The sequence below is a fragment of the Penicillium robsamsonii genome (genome assembly GCF_028829455.1).
Source record: "Penicillium robsamsonii strain IBT 29466 chromosome Unknown utg000003l_segment0_segment0, whole genome shotgun sequence".
In the NCBI taxonomy this organism is placed as follows: domain Eukaryota; kingdom Fungi; phylum Ascomycota; class Eurotiomycetes; order Eurotiales; family Aspergillaceae; genus Penicillium; species Penicillium robsamsonii.
The window spans coordinates 565,526-591,598 of record NW_026643221.1 but is presented as its reverse complement, the minus strand read 5'-3'; the positions used below and the strand labels follow the sequence as shown (position 1 = coordinate 591,598).

Below are 26,073 nucleotides of genomic sequence, written 5' to 3'. Positions count from 1 at the left end.
TATTTTTTTTTCTAAGGAATCGCCTGCAGCCGTTTGATAGTGGTGATGAGATGCTTCCGCTGCAAGGCTTCAAATGTCTGGAGGCAAAAGGACCTTGCAGGAGATCAATCAGAAGCCCTTTTAAGGGACACAAGGGTGAGGGAAAAAAAAAATTAGAATAAAGATATGATTCATCGAACGGCGCACAGATCAAAATTCGAGGATGCGTTGCGGCCTGACCCTTATGCCTGATTGGGGGCTCCGTTCACGCCCTGTTATTTCTCTCTATATGACACGACAGCCCTAAATTTTGAATTAATCTTACTTGACGAGTCTTTGCATTATATTTGCGTCATGACAATGTCACTATATACTATACATATACCTTACTAGAACACTGTTTTAAGTGGAGTAATCTTTTTTTGGCTCTCTAGTCCATACATCTCACATGGGAACAAAAAGGTCTACTATCAGCCCTTCAACTCCAACCATGCATTCCGTGTCGGAAGACAAAGACGCCATGTACACAATAAATAACAAAGCTATACAACGTAAAACACAGGTATATACGACATTACCCAAAGGGGACCCAAACCAAAAAGATATCAGCATGCTACTCTTCATCAGCCTCGGGGCTACCCTTCTTGGGCTTGGCCAAGGCTTTTTGCCAGACCGTGCGGGCAGCCTCCTGGTCAAGACCGGGGAAGAGAAGGTCGAACACTTCAGAGTACCAGTTCACTGGGTGGCCTTCAATGCCCTCCTTGATGTTCTAGATAAAACAGTCAGCTAAGGTCGTCAGGAATGCATATATTTATGACTCACCTCAGGTAGCTCAAGCCAGTCAGATGTGTTATCCGCAGGGAAAAGGATCTTTGTGGCACCAGCCCGACGAGCAGCCACAGTCTTCTCTCTCAATCCTCCAATGCGAAGAACCTTACCCGTCACAGTCAACTCTCCGGTCATGGCAACGGTAGGCTCAAGGGAGTGGTTGAGAGCCAAAGACAACAAAGCGCTAGCCATGGTGATACCGGCAGAGGGTCCTGTTTAAATGGTTAGCGGCCGATTTGTTACAACGTTAGTCAACATATAAGTTTCACATACCATCCTTTGGAACGGCGCCTTCAGGGCAGTGCAAGTGGACCTTCGCTTTTTCGAAGAACTGGTTCTCAGGGAATTGCCGCGCCATAACAGACTTAGCAAAGGAATACGCAATGTGAGTGGACTCCTTCATGACGTTTTGCAAATTGCCAGTGATTTCGAGCCCCGGGCGCGAGTTGTGATTCAATGCGTTCTCCAGGATACATTCAACGTACAGAGCCGCTCCACCCATGCTAGTCCATGCGAGGCCCATGGTAACACCAGGGGGGAATTGGTCGTACAGGCGGTCGGCGGTGAAGACAGGAGGTCCAACATAATCTTTCAAGGTTCCCTTGCCGATGCTGAGATGGACACTGTCGGGGACCTTGAGGGCCAGTCGAGGAGTCTCTGTGGTCGACTTCTCTGGCTCAGTCGGAACTTGCGCAGGATCCGCTGGCTCATGCTCTTTCGACTCTTCTTGAGCAGCCTTGCCGGCTTCGGTCAGTGCCGACTCTTCGGACATGACATCCTCACCTAGGTCTTGAACAATCTTGAATGCAGCCTTCCGGTAGACCTTCTCGATTTGCTTCTTCAAGTTACGGACACCGCTCTCACGGCAGTACGACTTGATCAGCTCTTCGATGGCATCCCGTTCAAGGTTCACATCCACATCCTTCAGACCAGTCAGTTCCCGAGCAGCAGGGGCGAGGTATCTTTCGGCAATCGCCATCTTCTCGTCTGCCACGTAGCCGGATAATTCGATGAGTTCCATGCGATCCAATAGCGGCCGAGGGATAGTGTCAGTCACGTTGGCTGTACAGACAAAGAGGACCTTAGAAAGATCCACAGGAACATCCATGTAGTGGTCTAAGAACGAGCTATTCTGTTCGGGGTCAAGAAGTTCAAGCAAAGCAGAGGACGGATCGCCCTGGTGGCCACGCCCAATTTTGTCAACCTCGTCGATCAAGATTAGAGGGTTTTCGGTTTGACACTTCTTGAGAGCTTGGATAATTCGTCCAGGCAGAGCCCCGACGTAAGTCCGTCGGTGGCCTTTGATCTCTGCCACATCGGTCAAACCACCAACGGAGAATCGGTAGTATTGTCTGTTCAGAGCGCGAGCTATCGACTTGCCGATACTGGTCTTTCCAACACCGGGTGGCCCAACGAGGCAAAGAATCTTTCCTTCAACAGTTCCACGAAGCTTGCCGACAGCGATGAACTCAAGAATGCGATCCTTGACATCCTTCAGCCCGTAATGGTCCTCATCGAGAACACTGACTGCGTTCTTGACGCCAAAGTTTTCCACGCTCTTCTGGCCCCAAGGGATTTGAGTTAGCCAGTCTAGGTAGTTACGAGTGACATTAAACTCGGATGCAGCAGGCTCGAGGTGTGCCAGCTTATTGATCTCCTCGTCGAAGACCTTCTTGACAACCTCGGGCATAGCAAGCTTTTCAGCCTTCTCCTTGAACTTCTCGACAAGCTTGTCTTTCCCGTCAGATTCGATGCCAAGTTCTCTCTTGATGCCCTTCATTTGCTCCATCAGCCAGTACTCGCGCTGGCGTTTCTGGATCTTGGCCTCGACATCTTTGGTAATCTTGGATTGCAGTTGGGCGTTCATCAATTCCTTCTTGAGAACGACAAGTGCTTTAGGGAGACGCTCCTCAATGTTCATTGTCTCAAGAACTTCTTGCATCTCGTGGAGCTCACCTGCAGATACAGCGGCAGCGAAATCGGCCAGTTTGGCCGGTTCGTCGCTGAGGTTTCCTGGGAATTGATCGGTGTAAAATGCCGAGATTTGATCACGGAACAAAGGGTTCAAGGTCGCGATCTCTTTGCAAACATTAACAATTTCACTGGTTACTGCGCGGATAATTGGGTTTTTCTTGTCGAACGGCTCTTCGGTCAAGTTTTCCACATTGACAAGGCTGACAGGATGTTTCTTCAGGAAGGATGTGGGTTCGTAATGATCTTTGGGGGCTGGCTCGGGTGCGCCTTCTTCGAAGCTGGCCACGACATCACCTCGCTTTTCGGTCGTCTTGTCTTCTGAGGTAGGTGCGGGTGGAGGTGTAGCCGCCTTGCTGTTCTCTCCAGGGGGAAGTAGCGACGAGATCTTGATACGCCGGTGGGGGTAGAGGACCGCTGTTACACCGCTAGCCTCCCCACGGAGAGGGTATGCGGCGGTAATTTGAGCGAAAACTCCAGTATCGTAAACATCGTCCAATTTCTCAATCACATCACCATCGGCGTTGTCATCCTTGAACAAGAACGCTCCGACATACGGCTGACCCCGTTTCATCATATCCTGGATCGCAACGGCGACATTCGGGTCGCGAATAGTGATCGCCTTGTAAAAACCTGGGAATAACGGACGTTTCGCGATGGGAATTGCCATCACCTGCGGGTAAACGTCCGGAACTGCCGGTTTTTGTAAAGCCTTCTCCCCGGAGGCCTTCTTGCCCTTCTTCCCACTGTCGTCATTGCCACTGTTACCACCGCTGCTTGCGCCGCTGGGTTTAGAGTCGGCCGGGCTATCACTTGGCGGGATGGGGGACGGTGTGTCACTTGAGTTCCCCTTGCCATCTGATGCGTTGGCTTCTTTCTTGGCTTCCTCTTCTACTCCACGCTCTTTATCGGATGACCGGTCCTTTCTCCGCGCGGGAGCTGTTTGATCTGCAGAAGGGACATTCTTCCCTGTGTCTGTACCCTTCCTCCGCGATTCAGGAGCTCGTTGCGTTTCCTTATTATCCTGACTGGTTTCTTGCCCTTCTTTCTCTTCCGATTCGTCTTTGGGGTCTTCTGGCGGGGGTTTCTCTCTCCGCCGAATGGAGCTCGCGGAGAAGGCGCGGGAAGACGAGGGAAGAGAGCTACCAAGGCGGGCCGAGATTAATGTTGATCGAAAGGTTGCATTATATCTGGGTGAAGCAAGAAAGGGCCGTCGGAGGAGAGGTCGTGGCGTTTGATGGAGCACAGCTCGCCAGGGGAGGGTCTGGCCGCGGAGCATGCTCCTTGAGTATGAGGTGGACGCGCGGGCAATGGAGTGAAGGAAATAAGAAAGGATATAGTCAAGAACCGTGACAGCCCGTGGCACAGCTCCAAAATGACAGCAATAAGTATTAGATACAAATGGGTAGAGTGGAAGCTGGAATTCCGTAGTCGGAGCACCATTGCTTCGGTAAGCAACTCTTTCATCATCGTCCGGCCACACGTTTTTCCGATAAACTTCTCTCTGCCAAAGAACTCGAAGCTTCTGTGACCCGGAGAGTAGCTTAACTTGGATCGAAACGTCATTGGTGCTCTTGAAACCATTCTTTCTGTTCGAATTGTCATTCTTTTTTTTTCTTGATCATTTTCCCTCGTATATCCATCTTCCTGGCAACCACAACTGCCGTCCAAGCATTGTTCGGCTATTACTATCCATGAATCCGTCCACGGCATTTCCCAAGGCCGCGGCTCTCCCCGCGCGTCTGTTGCGAACTCAGCGACAATGTTCTAAGCAGACTTCCAGCAATAATGTTCACCCATCCACCCAAACAAGAAACTACCATGCGACTGTCTCTGCTTCTCCGGCTAGGCGTCTCCGGGAGGGCATTTGCAAGAGAAAGGAATCTTTGGTGATATCGGCCAGGGTATGTCGTCTCTACGGGCTGCCAGGCTTCGGATTGCTAAATAATATATATTTTAATTGACAGGCTTTCCACACTACCTCTCCTCTTGCGGCTATTTCCGATCCTTACAAGGTCCTAGGCGTGGATAAGAAAGCATCCGCCGGCGACATCAAGAAGGCTTACTATGGCTTGGCCAAGAAGTACCACCCCGATACTAACAAGGACGCTATGGCCAAAGATAAGTTTGCCGAGGCCCAGACAGCCTACGAATTGTTATCCGATGCCCAGAAGCGAGAGAATTACGACCGGTATGGTTCGGCCGCTTTCGATCAGAATGGCGGTTTCAATCCAAACGCTGGTGGCAGCCCATTCTCTGGCGCGGGAGGATTCCATGGCTTTGGCGGCGGTTTCGGTGGTGGTGGTGGTGGCTTTGGCGGCGGATTTTCCGGCGACATCAACTTTGAGGATCTTTTTGGAGCCTTTACCGGAGGTGCGCGCCGTGGACCCCGGGGTGGGCGCAACCCTTTCCAGGAGCAGATTCTGGTCGGTGAAGACATTGAGGTGCAAACAAACATCTCGTTTATGGACGCCGCGAAGGGCACATCTCAGGAAATCGTCATCACCCCGTTGACAAAGTGCGGAACCTGCAAAGGTGACGGATTGAAGGCTGGTGCCAAGCGGTCCCAATGTCGACAGTGCAACGGCACCGGTACCCGCGTTCATCTCATGCAGGGAGGCTTCCAAGTCGCCGCCACGTGTGACGCTTGTGGGGGTGCCGGTATGTCTGTTCCTCGCGGGTCAGAATGCAGCCCCTGCAACGGAAATGGCGTGACCCGAGAGCGCAAGACTATCAAGGTAGACATCCCTGGCGGTGTTGAAGATGGCATGCGTCTACGAGTGACCGGCGAAGGTGACTCTCCACCAACTGGAACGGCTGTTCCGCCTGGTGCTCGCACCCAACCTGGTGATCTTTATGTCTCCATTCGAGTTGCTCCAGACCATCGCTTCAGCCGCTCCGGTTCCGACATTCTCTATACCGCCTCGATTCCCCTCACCACTGCCATCCTTGGTGGCGAGGTGACCATCCCAACTCTCGACAATCAAGTGAAGGTCAAGGTGGCCACCGGTACTGGTACCGGTGACCGGATCACTTTGTCAGGAATGGGTATGAAGAAGCTTAGCGGCCGTAGCCGCGGTTTCACTCCCAATGGCGACCTTAAGGTTGAATTTAAGGTTGCCATGCCCAAGTACTTGACAGGAAACCAGCGCACTATTTTGGAAGTCCTCGCGGACGAGATGAACGACAAGACAGCGAAGCGGACAATGAACTTCAACAAGGATAGGTAAGATGGACAGCTCATGGTGAATATCGATTCTTGCACTAACTTAACCACGCTGATAGCCCCTCCTCTGCTTCTGGTAGCGCCGATGACGCGACCAAAAATGAAGGTTTCCTGAAGTCTGTCTGGCATCGACTCACAGAGAAACATGGTGATTCCTCCAAGCCATCGCAGGCAGACTCCAAAGACTCCAAAGACTCCAACAAGGACACGGAAAACAAGGATGCTGGCAGCGATGCTGGCAAGGATAACTCGAAGAAATCGAGTTAAAAATTTAAACCATCATGTACTCTATATCCGTTTGTATTTACCTCACCCATGTCATAGCGCCGGCGATATTGGGGACCTGTTCTGCCCAGGTCTTGGGGGGCAGAATACTGTATTACTATTATTGAGTGATAGATGTCTAAGAAGCTCTCCACTTCTGACTGTACTATACTATGATCATTCTCATCTATTAATTGTCTTATATTACTCAAAATTCAAATTTTTTTTCAATGGCTGTGTCGTCTTATGTGTTTCTAGTTAACCGGTTGTTTTTGGGGTTTGCCGCCCATCGAAGCACAGTCACAGACATCACATCCCACCTCTCCCTCCAACACACACTTCAACCCTCTAGGCAACTCTGTTCTTTACTCAAAAACTCTCGCATTTCTTGCCATCTTCTAGGCTGCTTGCATCAAAGAATACCTAATAGGCCGACGTCATTGACAAAGTAGGGACCGTCAGGCGCTGACGTTCCGCCTCCCTTACCCCACACCCACAGCCTTGACTCCGAATCCCTCAGACACGGAGCTTCCGACCATCCCTGCCCCGCGTTTTTTCTCTCGAGCAGTTTTCGTTTCGTTGGATGGGAGCATATCGCTCCTGGCAAGAATCCGACAATGGCTCAGTCACCGATGCTCTCGTGTCCGCTGAAGCAGACCAACGAGATTGATTGGATCCAGCCCCTCAAGGATTACATTCGACAGAGCTATAATCAGGACCCCGAGCTATACAATAAAGAATGCGCGACTCTCAACCGGCTTCGCCAGGACATGAGGGGCGTAGGAAAAGACAGCGCTATCGGTCGTGATCTGTTGTATCGATACTACGGTCAGCTGGAGCTGCTGGACCTGAGGTTCCCCGTCGATGACAACCATGTCAAGATCTCCTTCACATGGTAGGGGTATTCTTCTCGTGTGTATTTCGGTTGTGCTTACGTATTTGTCCTGTAGGTACGATGCTTTCACTCATACGTCTACCTCTCAATTTTCACTGGCCTACGAAAAGGCATCCATTATCTTTAATATCGCCGCCATCCTATCTTGCCATGCTGCCAACCAGAGCCGCGCTGACGATACCGGCCTCAAGACCGCCTACCACTCTTTCCAGGCATCCGCTGGGATGTTTACATATATTAATGAGAACTTCTTACATCCGCCATCAACCGACCTGAAAGGGGACACCGTCAAGACACTGATACATATCACACTTGCTCAAGCCCAAGAGGTGTTTTTTGAGAAACAAGTAGCAGATCAGAGGAAGTCCGGGCTCTTAGCCAAGCTAGCTGGACAAGCAGCGCATCTCTACTCACAGAGTGCCGAGATAATGCAAAATTCGGTCGACAAGAATGTGTTCGACAAGGTCTGGACAATTGTTGTGCAGGCCAAGGCAGCACATATGGGATCAGTAGCATCATATTATCAAGCGGTTGCAGACAGTGAAAGTGGATCTCACGGAGTTGCTATTGCTCGTTTACAGATGGCTGATAAGCAGTCTGCCACTGCTCTAAGCTGGGCAAAAACATTCCCCTCGTCGCCTCCAGCGAGTACCAGCCTGACGGCAGAGTCGGGGTCCAGTCTCCTGGATCTTATCAAGCATAATCAAGCAAATGTGCAAGCTTTACTCAATACCATGGTCAAAGACAATGACTTCATCTACCATCAACCAGTGCCTAATGAGGCAGGTCTTTCACCAGTTGCCAGGGTTACTGCTGCCAAGGCGATCCCGGTTAGCGAATTGTACCAGGGACAAGATATTCAGCGCATCATTGGGCCGGACATCTTCATAAACCTGGTGCCCGAAAGTGTAACCGAGACCGTCAGTCTTTACGACGAAGAAAAGGCCACGTTGCTCCGAGCTGAGACCGAAAAGGCCGAGAAGGCCAAAAGTCTGATGCTCACTTGGTTGGACGATCTCAAACTGCCAGGCATTCTCGATATTTGGGAGGGAGGCATGAACCAAGAGATCCCAGTGGACGAGAACTTCCGTCGCTGGTGCTCAGAACTTGCTGGCCACAGTCCCTTCCGCAGGGCATTCGACGAGTTGCAGGATCGCAAGGCAGAAGTGCTATCCCAATTAGACCAGTGCTCAAAGCAGTTAGATCTGGAAGAGAGCGTGTGCGAGAAGATGCGCTCAAAGTATGGAGCAGATTGGAGCCAGCAGCCCAGCTCTCGACTCAATACTACACTTCGAGGGGATGTCCGATCATATCGAGACACTGTCAATGAGGCCAGCGCAAGTGATTCTCAGTTGTCTTCCACACTTCGGCAGTATGAGATCGATTTTGATGAAATGCGATCTGCTGGCGAAACAGACGAGGCCGATGTTCTCTTCCAGCGAGCCTTGACCAAAGCCCGTTCGAAGCATGGTAAGAGCAAAAGCGGTGTCACGAGTCCGGCGGAAGGTACTTTGCTAGATGATGTATATGATGAGGGTGATACCTCTGTTGCAGAGCATATTGCCAAGATGAAGGAGATCTTAGAGACACTGCACTCTGTGGAGCGAGAGAAGTCCACCACTCTCTCAGATCTCAAAGATAAGGTGGGTATTCTAGCGCATCTGTCCACGACAAGATTCTAACTATCTTTGCTTTAGGTCCGCAAAGATGACATCACGAATGAATTGATTCTAAACCAAAAGTTGATTGTCGGCCGAGTACCCGAATTCTTCAAGGAAAAGTTAGAAAAATTCCATCCGTATCAGAAGAGACTTGTGCAGGCGAATCAACAACAATCAGGTTTGATGAAAGACCTCAAAAGGATACACGATGACCTTCGTCAAGACAAAAGAGTTCAATCTGAGAATTCGAAGTACGAGTCTATAACAAGACAACGCAATTCCGTATTAACTCGATACAAGAAAGTCTACGAAGCATTCTATGGCCTCTCATCGGGTATCAAGCAAGCACGAACTTTCTACAAGGACATGGGTGAAAATGTCGACAGTCTCCGCAAGAATGTCGAAACCTTCATCAACAATCGCCGATCAGAAGGTGCACAGCTTCTCAGCCAAATCGAGCGCGAGAAGGGCATGGGCGAAAATTTCGACAGTTTCCGCAGGAATGCTGAAACCTCCAACAACCGCGACAAATCCAGCGGTGTCTCGGAGCAAGAAGATCGAGAGAGGGAGAAGCTGCGCCAACTGATGGAGCGTCTGTCGACGGAACCTAAGAACTCCTCAACTTTACCCTCCACAGTGTCAGCAAAACCGCCCTCAAAAGTCAAGTCACCACCCCCGCCCGTTCAGACGCCGGCGTACGGAACCACCGGTCCGTCCCCAAAGCCGTCACCCCGCTACCCGCCTACCATGCCCGGTGTGCCCCTTTCGCACTCTCCAGCGCCCTACGGGCAGGGGCAGTACATGGGAGGTGGCCCAGGAACTTACCAAGCCCAGCATTTCCAGCAAGGCGCCGCAGCTCCCCTATCCGAGGGATACAACCCCATGGCATATCCTTACCAGACCCCCGTGTCCCCACCCCCAAACCAGCAATTCTTCTCCCAAACCCCGACCCCGTACGGCGGCTACTCAAATTCCGGCACGCCAGCTCCTGGTGCTGTCCCTCAGTCATCGCACTATATGGCTCCCCAGGGCTACATTCCCCCTCCACCTCCGCCGCGCCCCCAGCAAACAGCCTACCCCCCTGCAGCAGGTGGTATATACCCATCTGGCCCCGGTGGCTATGCGCAGAGCAGACCGTACGGGCACAACAAGACTCCTTCGCAGTCGCAGTCACAGTCCGGTTCCTCCGCCGATCCATGGGCTGGTCTCAACGCCTGGAAATAAACTTGACATCAATGTATCTGAGAAATTGCTAATACTGGCTATATGGTAAGGTGAAGTGGGCTAGGATCGGTTGAACCTAGTTGGCAAAATGAAACATGGAACATTTACCGAAGGGAATGGCGGGAAAGCAGGCATATATGTTGTTTTGAGGTCACCCTCGATTGATTCTTTGCTATTTCACGGTTTTTTATTACGTTGTCTGAACTGCTTCTTTTGTGGAAAGGCTTTTGTCTTGTTCTCACGTTTGCTTCAGATCTATTTGTCTTTTCTGCCCTCTTTGCTTACTTGAGAGGACATGCATGCGCTTATGTACATGATAAATGAAACATATACTAGCAAATAGGGTCCTGCGTTCTCAAATCAAGGATTATTCGACGCGTTGCCCTGCATCTTCCTGACATTGAATGATGTATGGCTATAGCCTACATACCTATCGTTGGCTACAGCTACCGGCTAAGAGAGACGGAAAAGGAAGAAATCTTGATCATTCAATCTGTGAAAAGCAGGGTATCTATACGACCTAGCAAAGAAGCACTCGGTCTGCTACCAAGCAAGCAATGGGAGATGGGATCGTCCAACACCTATGTACGTTTATGGTCATCTCGTGTTAGTATTCGATCATGGTGGACTGCTTTATTGAGTAAATATAGTTAATATATAGTTAGTTGTAAGTGTTGATAACGTGTGCTTCCTGAGAAGCTGGTTCAATATATATCCTTCATCTAGAAATCCATACATTCGATGACTCCACTCCATACCAGAGCATTATATGTGATGAAAACGGATATAGAAATTTTGCCTACTGGAAAAGACACAATAGATGAGTGTAGCTGTGTCTTGTACTATTATATGATATGCGAAGTATACATAGTAGAAGATAGAGTCCGCGACTCACAAACCAAGAAAGAAAGATAAAACAACCAATATCAACACCCTGAACGCCAATGGGTATCTTAATATCAAAAGAGAACAGGCCGCCTGATCCTCGAAGCAAGGCAACCCAACAAACCACACACGCAATGTATGTTCACTGCACCGAACCGAGTGCACCGTCAACCAGAACGGGCTAGCATCAGAACGGCGGAATAAAAAGCAGAACAGCCCTAGCTCCATTCAAAGCCCCGTATAATCCCATTTCCCATGCCGCGAAACGGGAAAAAAAGACCAAGAGACCAAAGCAGGACACTCACCCCTCAGCTCAGGGCTGAAACCGCAATCGAAACTGCCTCCCTCTCCTGTCCTCACGCACAGTATACAAAAACCGCGCAATGGTTTCCTGCTCTGAGAGACCAGCACTGTTAAAATGCTTCCGGACAACAAGCGCAAACTGGTCTTTGCTCACGCGGTCCTGGCCGACGGTGTGGCGCAGCGTTGAGTTTGAGTCAGAGAGGGAGTCCGACGAGGTGTGGGTTCGGTAGGAGTTGGAGTGGTTCTGGGATGAGGTGGATTGAGCGCGGCGGGCGGCGAGGGAGGTTGGCGAGCGAAGACCGACGCCTTGCGAGAGGATCATGCGAGAGTAGTCGCTCGAAAAGGCGGAGGGCGTGGGGAGTTTGTGAACGTGGCGGTAGGAGTGGAGGATATCGAGGGGGATGTCTGTCCAGGGGAGCTATAGAGAGAAAGGAGATTAGTTTATGGTCTCTTGACTTTTGAGGTGTGTAGAGTTGCGATGATCGATCTCTTTCACTTGGGATAAAACATACTCGGGGCTGTTCCTCGGCGTGTTGGTGGTCCACGACGGGAGCGCTGGTGACCGAGGCTTTCTCTTTTGCGGCAGCTGGTCTGCGGGACTTGGTAGCTTTTTGATATTCTCTCGTGCCGCTCGAGGCTTCAGACCTCGAGTCGTCCACGATAGCTGTAGTGCGCTGGCGCGGGGGTGCCATTGTGTCCCGGAGCTCGAGGCTGGAGGGATATTGGAATGGGGGTGTTGTTCAATGTCTAGGATTTGGATTGAGGGATTGCTGGTAGGATCGAATCATACAGAGACTCGCTGTATAAAGTAGACTGGGTGGATAGCGCTCTTAGTCTGGACTTCACACTTGAGATTCTCGTTTCCCCGGGCGGCCGGGTGTGGCAGAAACGTCATTTCTGCTTCCAGAGTGCCTGAGGCGAACATCAGAGATAGGAGTAATCGCGGAGAGTATTTCCTAATTAAGTACTACTACCCGCAGGTATAATAGCAATATCAAAGTTAATCTTGCTAGATCTACCAGGTACCGCTGCATGCCAGCCTTGATTGAATCGCAGCGGGCGATAATATGCGACAACGGCAGGAGGCTAGCCCAGAGCTGCCTGAGACGATAGTTGGGGAATACCCACAAGTGGAAAGCAGGTGCGGTAACATGGTTTTTGGTTCCCAGCCTCAATAGCTCGTTGACAGGCGAAGAGATAGAGACAGAGGACATTAAATAGTCCTATTTTTGAATTTGGACCTGATAGTTACATCATCCAACGATGCTTCCCGCACCCATGCAGACTCATCTACTCCAGTAGCACGTAGGATATCAAACATCTCAAGACTGCCTGTCTTCGCAGCAATATCTAGTCCTCCCAAAGCCCAATTTATCCTGAACCCTTGGCTGAGGACATTTGGCTCCATCCAGGAAGGTCATCTGATAAGTCTCCATCGGTTCACATCTTTACAGAGTTTGACGAGGCATGCGATTCCTTGGAGAGGAGGTTAAGGCCTCAAGTTGGCTGGTGAACATCGCGGGTGTCGCCGCTAGCTTATGGTCGGCAAGCTCCACCACCAGTACAAGGAGCACTGTGAGAGATCGTAAAGACCTCCGCCTACTCGTACTTGGTACGGGGGTGGTAACAGTGGCCATTTAAGCCTGTATCTCTAGTGCATGTAGAGGTCCGTCAGGGACCCTATCATAACGGTACGGTATACCCGTGGTTATGGAAGGGTGCTCTGTAAGAATGCCGCTCCACATCATTCGTAGGATTAGACCTGCACAAATAGAGGGAAAGGACTGTAGGTATATTTGCATGATATGCTATTTACCTAGGCTGTGACACTACCGTGATCTCGCATACCCTTCTTTACACAGGTGAAAAAGCTTGTTAGCCACCTAGCTTGAGGCTATACAATTTCGAGATGTGCACCACCTAGCCAGAAACCTTGATCTCCTTTCATAGGATCCGTATGAGGGATTGCTGTAAGGTATCCAAGGTCCCCTTCACGGCGTCCAGGGGGATCGACTTGGCATAGCTTGGGGGACATGGCAGAAGAGACGGGGTGAGCGGGAAAAATAGAGCAGATCGTCATGTATCAGCCGAGGAGAAGGACATGAGAGAAACCTGCGGGGGTCAATAGTCGGAAATAAATATTTAGAGTAGAACCTTAATATTGATGCGTCCGAATCTCGATATGGAATGGACAGGGACCTCGGATACCAAATTAGCCCTGGAGTCTATTTTCTTTACTACCGTAAGCTTTTGATCTAGTCGCGCGTTTGCTATAGAGGGGAAATGATCAAAGTAATGGTCAAAGTGATTACACGGATATAAAAAAATGTCCATATGCCGCTTTTTTATAGTCAAGAAGTGACTGATCATACTCCGTTGATGATACAGAACAGAGTTTTGCGATTACGAAATTCCTTTGCTTCTCTTTGTCAAGATCTAAGTAAGCATCTGTAATTCGCATTGGAATTGGTAATAATATTTATGACTATTGTGCAAGTTCATTGTCGAGTGGGCTTCAACTGTTTGGAGAGTATGAGAGGTCCAAGAATATACATCGTTGGCTGACATATTTTAGCTTTCTCTCTTTTGACAGAATGTAATTTGGGTTCCATAATTATTATCCTCACATCTTTATTTTGATCTTTCCTATTAAATATTTGGACATTCTTTTCGCCGAAGAGGCAAATCGAGGGTTTGGAAGGCAAATTACACTCCAGATCCAGACGGCAAATTTTTATCAGATCTCCACAACTTGGCCATACAGACTTGAAAAACTCCACCGGGCCTCACCGCTACATGCGGAGTAGACTGGATACACAAAACCCAGGACACAGGACTGTGCCCCAAGGATTTACCTAATAGCTATATCCGAGGAACTTCCGTTATCCCGAGGCTCTTCCATTCATAGGCTAACGATACGCAATAATAGGATTTAGACAAGCATTCTCTACAGCGCTATGAGACGGGAAGAGCCTAGGGGATTACCTGCATGGGTAGTACGCCCGGCGAATCCAGATCATCCCACGGCTCACCCCAGACTCCCAACTTCCGAACCTCGGAAGAATCTCGGGGTGGCACGGTAGCGAGATTTTTTTTGGAGCCAAAAAAAAAACCGACAATACATACCATACGGTATTGAATGATAATAATAGGTGTGGACAGTATGGGGAGTACCAAGTTAATACAAATCTCGCCTAGAACGAAATTGAAACCGGCACGGTGAGCAAAGAGACAAAGAAGCCGACTCGGCACGGGAATGCCGAGGGGTTTTCGCCCGAGTTGCGCAAATCGGGGAGGCTCCAGCACGGGGGCTGACACAGGGGGAGAACGAAAAATTTTTTCCAAGTCTCACCGAGCTCCATTTTGAATTACTGTTACTCGACTCAGTGCTTGCTCCGTGAAAAAAAAATCTACTTCCTTGAATTTGCCATCGAGTAGTGCTTTATAGTGCCAAAACTACTCCGTATATATCCGTTCTATACTACGCTTCAGGCCAAAACGGACAGCCAAGACATGGCACACCTTCCTCATCCTGACTTCCATAAAATAAAAAACGCCCCCTGATCATCGTGGAGTTTTGATAGACTCCCGTATGGCACTAAGCCCCGCAACTGGGAAAATGCCATAAGCTTGTGCGAGAATGTCATATCCTCCGACATCACCCGAGGGTTGACCTCTCTCCAGCCCTATGGGCTGATGCCATGGTCTGGTACCTGCAGAAGAATAATCTAGGTTATGAGCTCTGTCGTCATAGAATATCACCCGTGGACATATCCTTAGGTAAGGATTGGTGCTTACAAAGGATATCCGGAATGCAAAGACGTGTCTAATACGTCCATCTCAATCTCTTATCAATGTGGGCAACAAATCTGGAGAAAACACATGGGCCCCTCAATGACGCCATCTTCTGGCCCCCAGGTACTTCCTGTTGTACACAATGCAAGGTATGCTGCATGGGGAAACCGAGGCAGCCACATATGGGCGCATTCTAGTCTTATCAAAACCACATCCCCTATAGGGAACAAAGTCAACAAGATACACATGATTCCGCATGTGACAGATACATGTGAAGCTATCATGCCCGTGGAGATCTGGGCCCCCCGCTTCATGGTATCCTAATTGGGAAGACAGACTCCGGAGCTCCCGTAGTTAAAATTTCGTGCGGATTCCAATAATTCAAGAAATTCATAATTCAATGTAAATTATTCCCAAGAAAATCCCCCGTACACGTGCTAGCGAGAGCGCCGCTGGTTCGGAGCGGACTCTTCCCGCGAGCGAAATCTAAATACGTCTAGTTCGATCTCGGGGATTCGCCCGTTATGGTGTGTGTTTGGGGCGAAATGGTTTAAGCCCCGGATCCCACTGTATGATTGAAAGAGAGAAAGGGTTTCTAGTACCTTTTTTTTTCTCTCTCTTTATCTAACCTCTAATGGGTTAGGGTTATACCTTGGAAGTGTAAACTAAAGGGATCTGTTTCATGTCGGACTAAGTGATCTACTGCATATGGTACCTGGATGTAGCGTCCTCCAAGACTTAGGTTACATAGGAATTGTGACAATGTGGATCTGAGCGACAGGGGCATTGTGTTCCGAAAATTGATCCCGGCTTCCGTGCCCAGATGAGTGGATTGTATTATGGTATTCATTCAAATATGGGGTAAGATAAATCGCTCAGTGGAGTTGAAGAGAGAGATTCCCCCCCCCCCCCCCTCTGTGTTGGTACCCAGGTGCCTAGGTGGAATGGGGGGGGGGGAGGGGGGCTTCACCGGGAACTGGACACGGTAGCGGACACTATTCCCCGCTACACTTCCGTCTCCTTTTTTTTTTTTTTTGACGCTATCTACTGTATTCCCCAGAATATCACATGCCCAGATCATTATGTACTTAAATTGTAGATAGGGTGTAATCTCCCGGACAAATGTAGAATTCCACCAATGGCTTGATCGCGGACTCCGGAATAGCGGCCCCGCAAATGGTGATATCAGTGTGAGGCCATTTACGCCGCTTATTGGGCGCAGGGGTTAGTTGTTCCAGAAGCTGTGGATCGCTGATCACTCGCCTTGGCGGAATTGAGGGCAATAGGCAAAGTGTGTGTGCATAAAGAATTTCCTAGATGGGTAATCTTGGCCATGGCTGAATCGGGGAATCTATTATGTAATCACATGTAAAAAAAAAGCCCTGGAGGGTTGCACTGTGAATTCTTCAAGGCATATATGTGTCTTCTTGAGAAACATATACATTACACCCCCACGCTGTACAAAGTAACTGGACCCGAAAGATCCCCTCATTCCTTGACTTTCGTGGAATGTTGCTCTAAAGCCAACCCTACCCCGGATTCTCCCTTAGTTGACACTACTCCCCCGCATCGAGACCTGCCAAGCATAACCAAATGTCACCTTGAGACAGGATGGAACTCTACTGAATATACTACATACAACCGTACTCCATTATATCCTGAATCATCTTAACGCACCCTGTTCCCGCTCTTGCCTACACCCGTAAAATTACGTCTTTGTCTTGCTGACTGGTGGCGCCTCGCTCGGTAGGATGGAAGGGGTCTCCAGGCAGCAAAACAAGAGACAGAACCCGGCCCCAGCAGGGCGATTGGAAACGGAGCACGAAAGATGAGTCGATCCCCTGTTGTTAGTTGGCCTGTCACTTTTTTTTCTTCCTTTTTTCCTTTTTTTCCTTTTTGATTTTCTATTAGGCGCTTTCAGCTTGGATATTCCTCGAGCTGAGACGTGAGCACGTCATGACTCACACCGTGTTGGATGTAGTACAGCCAGTGACGAGTCGCGAGAACCGGGACTGTTTTAAGTCCCATGTAGCAAGGGGGTGTGGGCTGAAAGGGACGGTCGCGGCCAGACCCGAACTCACACAATATTGCCTTGGCCTGGAAAATCTCTGTAGGGTTAATAATATCCAGGATTAAAAGTTCTCCAGGAAGAAGGTGTGAATAATAGAGAAATATAAAAAATTATGTTGTATTCTCGTCTCTCAAGCCCCCCGACGCTATCTTGCGTGACGATCTGGGGGGGGGGGGGTGCGGGGATATTGATAGCGAACTGTTAGGTACTAGGAATAGATCTCACTGGTCGTTAGTGACCTCTTGACTAAGAATATAGATACCCTCAAGGATTCCCAAATCTGAAGGAGCTCGGATAGAAAAGGGAATGCCACACGGAGGACAACGAGGCTCCGGACTGATAACGGATGGAGTCCGGAGGGATCTCCACGCTCCTAATTGAGTATTATTGTCATTCTTTCCAGCATTTAACTTTTTGCTTTTTTTTTTTCTTTTCCCTTGCTTTTTCTGTTCTATTGCGCATTTTCCTCTTAGTTTTGGCCCTTTTTTTTTTGTCCCCATCCAGGATCGACGTACCCGCCCGGTGCGCGGGTCTGCATGCCAGAATAATGGGATTGATCAGCATTGTCCGGAAGAAAAGTGGGAAGAGGAATGCTAAAAGTATGTTGTACCATGGATCATCCAATTTTCATCCGACACGGTACATTCAAGTGCGTATGCTTGCAAAGCTATAAGTACCCTCGTGTACAATATAGGTTGTCAGCTTTCCCCGGATGGCGTGATAGATCGACCTGTGGAGAGGCGCCCCCATGACGACAGCGATATCGGAGGATCACATCCTACGGGCGATCGTGACGATCAAGGCAGATTTGGCATCAAGATTGAGATGTCAGTCGCAGATCGTTTCCTGTCGGTGCGATTTCGGGTTTCTCCCAAAGCGATAGGCCTTGGGGACTGCGGGGTAGGTGAGATATGGAATAATTATCCGTTGGAGAATGGCGATCACCGGGTATTGTATCAGCTTGATAATTTCATTCCCCCCCCCCAAAAAAAGGAGATTATACCGGTTTGTGGGATTAGGTTCTCTCGCCATGATATTACGATTTTGGGCTATCGGCAATCGGAACTACCGGTTTGGGTTTCCCCCTTTGCCTATCCATGCACTTGAAAAATCACGGTGTAGCTCGCTTTGTGGATCTTTCGATTGTGAGGACCTGGCTAGGAAAGTGAGACGGGTTCCGGGGTAGGGGAAATGTCGGGGCTTTGAATCCGGTGTGTCTGCTGTGTACAAAGTAAATATATCCCAATTTCTACACATATAGCGTAACAGGTACATCTTAGCGAAGTCGTCACCTGAAACAGAAACACCTCGCATCTTAGTTTCAAGATTTATAACATATGTACGTACTATGTACACGTCGCAAATATCGGCAAAAAGCGGGTAATTGCTTATAGACTGGTACCTGCTTTTTGGGTTAAAATAATAAAAATAAAAAAAAATAAAAATTGAAAAAAGATCAGGCTATCTCCTGCAGATTGCAACGCCGAGTCCGGTATACAGCATGGTGCCATATTCCCCGTGGAGAAAAATGGAGAACTCCAGATTACGGCAGTGTGCTCGGTACGGTCGGGTATATTTGCGAGCTCATTTTATTCCCCAAAAACCAGGAGAACAGGGATTCGTGCAATTTCCAGATCCCCGTACAGCTCAAAAGTACGAACTCGGTAGTCGGGCCGGCATAGCAATCTGGACCTTGAATAAGCCCCGTTATCTTTTGTCTTTGCTTTTTGTCTGCTAAATGGTCCTGATTTGCCAAGGGGACTAAGCCAATATCCCCAGGGAACTGTGGGGATCGGCTGAATTTGCCCGGGGAGTAGTAATTCTGTTAAGATCTGCCACTAAAGGGCCCCTGCACTGGACTTGAAGATGTAGATATATATTGTATAGACAATATACAACAGACAATATGGTAGAGGTTAGAGAGTAAGTGTATATATATTTTGCCCAATGTAATGTACTCCCGAGGTCCCTTGACATCCCTCGGAGCCCTTCACCCCGGACCCCAAAGATAACGCCTTATCATCCAAAGGGGAAACCGGACTCTCGGCGGGACGGCCTTGCCGAGTGGGCGTATCTTTCTTTCTCCCGTTTATCCCGCACCTCGGCCCTTTGGTTTGCCTCTTCCGGGGGAACTTCGGGCGAAAATAGCCTGTGTATTCCTTATCTAGTACGGAGTAGAGAAGCGTGAACCTGTGCGGATAGGAGAATAAGACGGAGTAAATGCATATTTTAATATATTATTATTGTCTGAGAACCGGGGCCCCAGACCCCCGGCTATTACCCTCGATTTGAGATTCAGCCGGCCAAGAAAAAGGAAATCTACGCCCCCTGGTCACGTTCTATACTTGGGTGTCTTGGCAGAGCTGGGGATACCGCTGTCTTCTTACGCAAGGAATGCAGCCGAGTGCTCATTGTACAGGGGCTGACACTAGCACCTTTGGTCCCTTTGTCGAGACACGCGGATTTACGGCTGCATGGTAGCTGCATCGGGGCTATCAATAATTAGGGTGATCCGCGCCTATCAGAACTGCTCATTCGCTTTATCGTATGATAAACAATTAAGGAGGCCTGCTGAAATATATAAATATAAATAAATAATAATAATAGCAAATCATATCTTAACCCCCGGAATCCGGGGGTTTGTCGGCGAACCTAAGTGGAGGATTCCAGGGTTCTATACGCCATTGTAGGGTTTGGGGGAGGGATGATTCTCCGGATGATGAAGCCGCAGAACAATCGGAAAGTCATTTTTCGTACCTTCTTTGCACAGGATGACCTGTTAATTTGTGTTTTCGCGTGACTAAATGATTATAAAAAGAGTTGACGGATATTTGCACCCCTGGTATCGACATCATCGATGATCCTCGCTATCGTCACTCCGTGACAGGATCAGATGGTCCCCAGGATCTCCATTGTGCGTCTGGTCAGGCCTAGAATGACCGTAACCCCCAGACTTTCTTTTTTGGAGGGTATCTCAACCCTTATACTGTACTCCGGAGTACATACATATTATGCTCGTCATCCGCTCTCCGCATGCCATCATTTTTTGATCATCCACTCTGCCTCTCGAGATAGGCTATAGTATGAGCCAGTAGAAATTCTTAAATTCCCCATGTTCTGATAAGAAATTCTCCAGAGGCGCGATAGCCGGATAGGGACACGCACCTCACGCCACACGGTTCTTCAGGAAAAATGCGAGTCCCCACATTTTTGCTTTATGCAGTTACGTAGTTTGATTCCTTTTTTTTCTCCTCCATTTTTGGAGTATATGCTACATATTGGGATTAATAGCGTTAAATGTTGATAGTTAATGGATTTAGAATCTAAATTGTAACCATATGAGGTCAATACCCCTATTCGACTAAGGGTAGGTCTTTTTGTTTTAATTTTCCAAAAATTTAAAATTTCAATATTTGATTTTTCAAATTTCCCCTTTTGTAATTTTCCATTTGAATTTTCTTTTTCAAAATTTCCCACTTTTCCTATTTCGCCCTCCCCTTCTTCTCCCCCACAGTTGGTTTCTTGAGAATCTCTTCTTTTTTATTTTAATTTTTTAATTTTTTATTTCCATTTTTTATTTTGAATTTCAATTTCAATTTTTTGCTTTTTGAACTTGAATTTTTCAGAATTTTCTTTTCTCCAAGTCCGATTCCGACACTGCCCCTTCTCCCCGATTTCTCCCTTCCCCCTCCATTCCATATATTATTTGTGACTCCCCAGATCGTCGTCTCCAGGTTCTTTTTTTTTCCTTCTTCCTTTCCTCTTACTTTATTCCTCCCCACAAATTCTACTCGACTTCTTCCAAAGCTATCAGGATTTCCCTGCGCATCACCCCGATCCCGATCGACCGTCTTATCCCAACCGGGTGTTTGATCGACCTTAGCTTGGGACCCCTGCTATAAAATCGGTCCCCCTCAAGAACAAATTTTCATAAATTCGCCCCTAGGGAATTCACATGCCACCACCGGGTTCTTCAGTGGGGTTTTCAAATCTACTTAATCCTCACGAATCCTCTCCCGACTCAACACCCTCGACTCCAGGAGACTCTTCAATGGCTTCTTCAGTTAGCTTGTTACCGCCTCTCATGAAGGGTGCACGCCCCGCGAACGAGGAGGTCCGCCAGGATCTGCCTCGGCCGTACAAGTGTCCTCTTTGTGACCGTGCCTTCCATCGCCTGGAGCACCAGACGAGGCACATCCGCACGCACACCGGTGAAAAGCCACACGCCTGCCAGTTCCCCGGTTGCACGAAGCGTTTCAGTCGCTCCGACGAACTCACTCGCCATTCGCGCATTCACAACAACCCCAACTCGCGCCGCAGCAACAAGGCTCAGCACTTGGCAGCAGCCGCGGCCGCTGCAGGCCAGGATAATGGCATGGTCAACGCCGCCAACATGATGCCGCCTCCCAGCAAGCCCATCACTCGATCCGCTCCAGTCTCGCAGGTCGGATCTCCGGATGTTTCGCCTCCTCACTCCTTCTCCAACTACGCCAATCACATGCGCTCAAATTTGGGTCCTTACTCGCGCACCACCGATCGCGCTTCTTCCGGAATGGATATCAACCTTCTGGCTACCGCTGCGTCGCAAGTAGAGCGTGATGACCACATGGGCTTCCACGGATCTCGAGGACCCCAAATGTTTGGCTCCCGTCACCACGGCACTAGCCGTGGCCTCCCTTCGCTTTCTGCGTATGCCATCTCCCAGAGCATGACCCGTTCGCACTCCAACGACGAGGATGACGGCTATGGCCACCGTGTCAAGCGCTCTCGTCCCAACTCCCCCAACTCCACCGCTCCTTCTTCTCCTACTTTCTCTCACGATTCTCTTTCTCCTACCCCCGACCACACTCCCTTGGCCACTCCTGCACACTCGCCCCGTCTGCGCCCTCTCGGTGCCAGCGAGTTGCATCTGCCTTCGATTCGCCACCTGTCCCTCCAGCACACTCCTGCGCTAGCGCCTATGGAACCGCAACCCGAAGGCCCCAATTATTACAGCCCGAACCAGGGTCATATGGGCCCAACCATTTCCGATATCATGTCGAAACCCGACGGTACGCAGCGCAAGTTGCCCGTGCCCCAGATTCCCAAGGTTGCGGTGCAGGACATGCTCAACCCCGCGGCCGGGTTTTCCTCCATGAACTCGTCAGCCAACAATTCTGTTGCTGGCGGTGACTTGGCAGACCGGTTCTAACTCTCTTGCAACTTTATGCCTTGAAAACTTATGTTATGCGCGCTACGAAACGATATAGACTTGTGCATTTTTACTCTGGCTTGCGGGCATCAACGGTGTCGGATTGGTTTTGATTTTTCTTTATCTCTGGCGCTTCCACCAAATAGACGGACTGGGATCTTTTGTTTTACTGGCTGTTCACTCCTCTCTGGAGACTTTTTTCCTTTTTTTTTACTTCGAGTTCAAAATTCCGTGTCGAAAGACCTGCTTCTACCTTTCTTTTTTTTGTCATTCTCCTCTCTTGAGGCCTGTGGTCTCAATTCAATTCTGATCCTTTCTCTTCTCTTACTTAATTCCTCACCATGTGAGCAAAATGAAGAAATTTCACTCCATATTTTTTTTTCTTTCAGGTCTTTCTTATTTGCACGTGATATCTCCCCGCAATCCGTACACTTGGCCTGTACATTTGGCCTTAGTTTTATATAGTCGACCTGGTGCATTTACAACGTTTCTGAGATTACGAATGTGAAACAGTATTGCAACTCTGAAACGGTATCATAACTCTATTCTAGGAATAGAATCAAAGAATCCTTCAGTCAAGTAAAGGTACCGAGAACATTACTTTTGTACAATACGTGTGAAGAATCTATGTCTCGATTGTGTCGTTTTAATTACTCCAAATTTCGACGAACACGTAATGTAATGTTTTTAATATATTTCTTCTCGCAAGTATAGTAAAGCGGCGCAAACCTGACGAACCGTATGATCTCTGTGCCCGTGCATTGTATCCCAGACTATGTATCAAAGAGAACGTTTGAAAATACTTTTGGCTTATAAGATATACTCTACATAGTATTCCTTTATACAAATTCCTAGCTCCAAAGTCCCGCCCTAAAGATTTAGATTGGAAAATTCCAAAAGTCCTTACACCCCCACTTCAGCCCATTTGCTAGAGCCTTACCTATGCACAGAAACGGCTCATGTCATGCATGTTGACAAAGCAGATCTAAAGTTTTGTTGATCTGATATTGGAGGGTGTATGTATTCCCTTCCGTTCCCCTCCGTATTACTTTTCTTCCTTTATACATCTCCATCTCTACCAGGTGCTATATTGCTATGTAACCCCCGGCCTGACTCTGACGCGATCCAGCCGTATCCATCCGCAATAGACCTCCCATCTTTTGCACGGAGCATGTCGGAGCGCAAGCCTAGCCCCGATGACCCTCGAGGCGACTTCGATCCTATCGTTTCACGCTCGAATAGAGACCGGCATAGAGATCGAGATCATCGTCGATCCTCTTCTGCCCGCAGTGTCAGTATCAGCGTGAGTTCGGTCGCCAGCACCAGCACGGCTTCAAGTAGGACCCCCGCCTTGTCGCAAAAACAACCCAAAAAGCAAAAGCAACCCAGCGTCGTCGTCACCGCCATGTCGTCTTCCCCCACAATGCCGGCCTTGTCTAGCGCATCGCCGTCCCCGTCAATATCATCCGTGGATACTAGGCCCGGGACTGGCGTGGAATCCTCACACGGGGATAACAGCACAGATGGGATCTACGTTCTCGGTGGTATGACACCGTTAATCACCACCGACAGCCCCCCAGAGCCCGCTCTATCGCGCGCCTCGCTCTCATCCTGGGATACCACCGCAGCAGGCTCTATATCATCCGCGACGCCCTCCATACCCATATCTCTAACAGCCAGCATAGAGCAGCGCACATACGCATGTCTCTTCCATATGCTGGACTGCCATGAGTCCTTCGACGACGGCGCGGAGTGGCGCACCCACGTCTTCAGCCACTTTCGCTCCCACCCGACCCCTCCGTCAGCGCGGTGTCCGCTGTGTCCGAATACCAAGTTTGTCGACGGCATCTCGGAGCCCGTGTCGTCGCCGGTTTTCGAGGACGCTGAGTCGGCCCACTCTCTCGATGGCATTGTTCGAGCCTCGCTGACAGACTCCCCCTCTGCATGGGATCGTATGCTCGACCATGTCGATGTGGATCACTACTGTCTTGGCCAGACCCTTGCGGGTAGTCGGCCGGATTTTGAGCTTATGCGGTATCTTTATGGAATGCGGGTTATCACCGATGCACAGTTTAAGGCTATGCAGTTGCCGCCCGCGCCGTCGAGTCCGGCTTATCATCGCTCGCAGGATGGTGTTAGGGCGAGTATTGGCTCTGCCGATGAGCCATACTATGCGCCATATAGTAAACGGCGAGAGGAGAGGATGAGGGGACAGCAGAGGGGTGTCGGGGTTTTGTAGATATAGACGCCTTTCTGTTGTCTTTTTGGTTTTTGGTTTTTGGTTTTGGATATTCCCCCTTTCGCTTTTGTATAGCATGTACTTTTCTTGAGCCCTTTAGAATTGCAAGTGTATTTTCCATTAGAGTAACTATGTCTCTTGACAAGTGAACGAATATCAAAGGCCAAAATGTATAGATCCCGAGCAAACAAGACAAACTCACCGCCCTTGATGACGGCCTTTGCGACCTCGATCCATCGCGATGATCAAAAGAAGCAGAATGCGAACATCCACATCAAAGTCCTAAATCTCTCTCAGTCTCCTCCCACCACCGCCTGCCTGTCCCCTTTCCCACCGCTTTCCGATTTTCTCTCCGCCCAACACACGATGGAGCGCCTATCTCTAAACGAAAGCCCTGCCCCGGCTTCTCGAACCCCGCAGCAAAATCAACAATTCTCCCAGAATGCCCTTGGCCCAGCAGGCCCTCAGCCTACCGGAGGCCCACCGCAATTACCCCCGCAGATGTTCACGACCGCCGCACAGCTGCTTGACCTAACAGATAGTATGTTGTGCATGCCGAGTCAAAGCGACCCAATAGCAGAAAGAGCGAGCGAGGAGAACATAGCTAACGCAATTGCAGAGAAACTTGTGCTCATCCTTCGCGACGGCCGCAAACTCATTGGTGTCCTCCGAAGCTGGGACCAGTTCGGTATGCTAGGCGCCCACTCAGCCCAAATCTCTCGCCCTTTATCTGACATTTGAACCTTACAGCAAACCTTGTTTTCCAGGATACCGTAGAGCGTGTTTACGCTGGACAGTTGTACGCTGATGTCTCGCGCGGCATCTTCATCGTTCGTGGAGAGAATGTGCTCCTGCTTGGCGAAGTGGTATGATCAATTCCCCAAATCTCAATCCTCTCTCCCACCCCCTTACCAACGGAAGTTGCCTTATGAAACCCAACAAGTTATCCCAGCAAGGAATTACGTTAACGAATTCTCGATTTATTGATATATAGGACCTCGACCGCGAAGACGATATCCCACCCACACTGACCAGAGCCCCAATCGAAGAAGTCTTCGAGCTGAAGAAGAAGGAGGACGCGAAGCGGAAAACGGGCGACAAGAAGCGCTACGATGAGCTGCAAGCGCTCGGTTTCGAACCAGAGCACAGTGGGGAGATTCTGTTCTAGTTATTATCGTCACCTGCTTGTCTGTGTTTGGTCTGTTGGGGTCAGTGTATGCTAGACCAGTCTCTCCGTCTAGTCTGCGTACTCTGTCGACTTACCACTTGCTCTATTTCCCAGGTCGGGTATTCGATTGATACCTGCATTGAAAGACCGAGTGTTGAAAAGGAACGAAAGAGCGTCAGTACACCCGGTCGATAGCCTCCTGATGAGCGACGGTGTCGATTTCTGCGCCGTGGCGGATTGTGGTTGTTTGAATTGCATCGGCGATGGAGTTTTGGCTGGATTCGGATGCTCGAGCGGTGGACTATTGCGTCTGCTGTATACTGCGAGAAAGCTGTCGACGCTATGACTTTGATGGATGCGATGCCGTCTGGTC

General features: G+C 49.3%; 8 protein-coding genes across 8 annotated transcripts; 5 read left to right on the top strand and 3 right to left on the bottom strand.

The window, feature by feature from the left end:
* Positions 1-592: 592 nt before the first annotated feature.
* On the bottom strand, positions 593-4,057 carry N7447_004928 (endopeptidase La; the record flags this gene model as incomplete). The annotated part of the gene is made up of 3 exons (XM_057229190.1): positions 593-748; positions 802-1,019; positions 1,081-4,057. 3 exons carry the CDS (start codon positions 4,055-4,057, stop codon positions 593-595), a joined length of 3,351 nt encoding a protein of 1,116 aa, XP_057084280.1.
* A 415-nt stretch (positions 4,058-4,472) lies between these two features.
* On the top strand, positions 4,473-6,271 carry N7447_004927 (putative mitochondrial DnaJ chaperone (Mdj1); the record flags this gene model as incomplete). Its single annotated transcript, XM_057229189.1, has 3 exons — positions 4,473-4,682; positions 4,746-6,004; positions 6,064-6,271. 3 exons carry the CDS (start codon positions 4,473-4,475, stop codon positions 6,269-6,271), a joined length of 1,677 nt encoding a protein of 558 aa, XP_057084279.1.
* Positions 6,272-6,885: 614 nt separating this feature from the next.
* Positions 6,886-10,048, top strand: bro1 (putative signal transduction protein BroA; the record flags this gene model as incomplete). Its single annotated transcript, XM_057229188.1, has 3 exons — positions 6,886-7,163; positions 7,219-8,806; positions 8,861-10,048. The coding sequence occupies 3 exons, from the start codon at positions 6,886-6,888 to the stop codon at positions 10,046-10,048; spliced, it is 3,054 nt and encodes a 1,017-aa protein (XP_057084278.1).
* Positions 10,049-11,246: 1,198 nt separating this feature from the next.
* N7447_004925 (uncharacterized protein) lies at positions 11,247-11,928 on the bottom strand (the record flags this gene model as incomplete). Its single annotated transcript, XM_057229187.1, has 2 exons — positions 11,247-11,654; positions 11,749-11,928. The coding sequence occupies 2 exons, from the start codon at positions 11,926-11,928 to the stop codon at positions 11,247-11,249; spliced, it is 588 nt and encodes a 195-aa protein (XP_057084277.1).
* Positions 11,929-16,948: 5,020 nt separating this feature from the next.
* N7447_004924 (uncharacterized protein) lies at positions 16,949-17,634 on the bottom strand (the record flags this gene model as incomplete). Its single annotated transcript, XM_057229186.1, has 2 exons — positions 17,365-17,634; positions 16,949-17,139 (listed from the first exon to the last, which is right to left on the bottom strand). Exons 1-2 carry the CDS (start codon positions 17,600-17,602, stop codon positions 16,949-16,951), a joined length of 429 nt encoding a protein of 142 aa, XP_057084276.1. The 5' UTR covers positions 17,603-17,634.
* A 3,423-nt stretch (positions 17,635-21,057) lies between these two features.
* N7447_004923 (C2H2-type zinc finger protein) lies at positions 21,058-22,293 on the top strand (the record flags this gene model as incomplete). The annotated part of the gene is made up of 1 exon (XM_057229185.1): positions 21,058-22,293. The coding sequence occupies one exon, from the start codon at positions 21,058-21,060 to the stop codon at positions 22,291-22,293; it is 1,236 nt and encodes a 411-aa protein (XP_057084275.1).
* A 1,171-nt stretch (positions 22,294-23,464) lies between these two features.
* On the top strand, positions 23,465-24,532 carry N7447_004922 (uncharacterized protein; the record flags this gene model as incomplete). The annotated part of the gene is made up of 1 exon (XM_057229184.1): positions 23,465-24,532. One exon carries the CDS (start codon positions 23,465-23,467, stop codon positions 24,530-24,532), a length of 1,068 nt encoding a protein of 355 aa, XP_057084274.1.
* A 168-nt stretch (positions 24,533-24,700) lies between these two features.
* On the top strand, positions 24,701-25,700 carry N7447_004921 (U6 snRNA-associated Sm-like protein LSm1; the record flags this gene model as incomplete). The annotated part of the gene is made up of 3 exons (XM_057229183.1): positions 24,701-25,220; positions 25,283-25,398; positions 25,527-25,700. 3 exons carry the CDS (start codon positions 24,701-24,703, stop codon positions 25,698-25,700), a joined length of 810 nt encoding a protein of 269 aa, XP_057084273.1.
* Between the last annotated feature and the right edge of the window lie 373 nt (positions 25,701-26,073).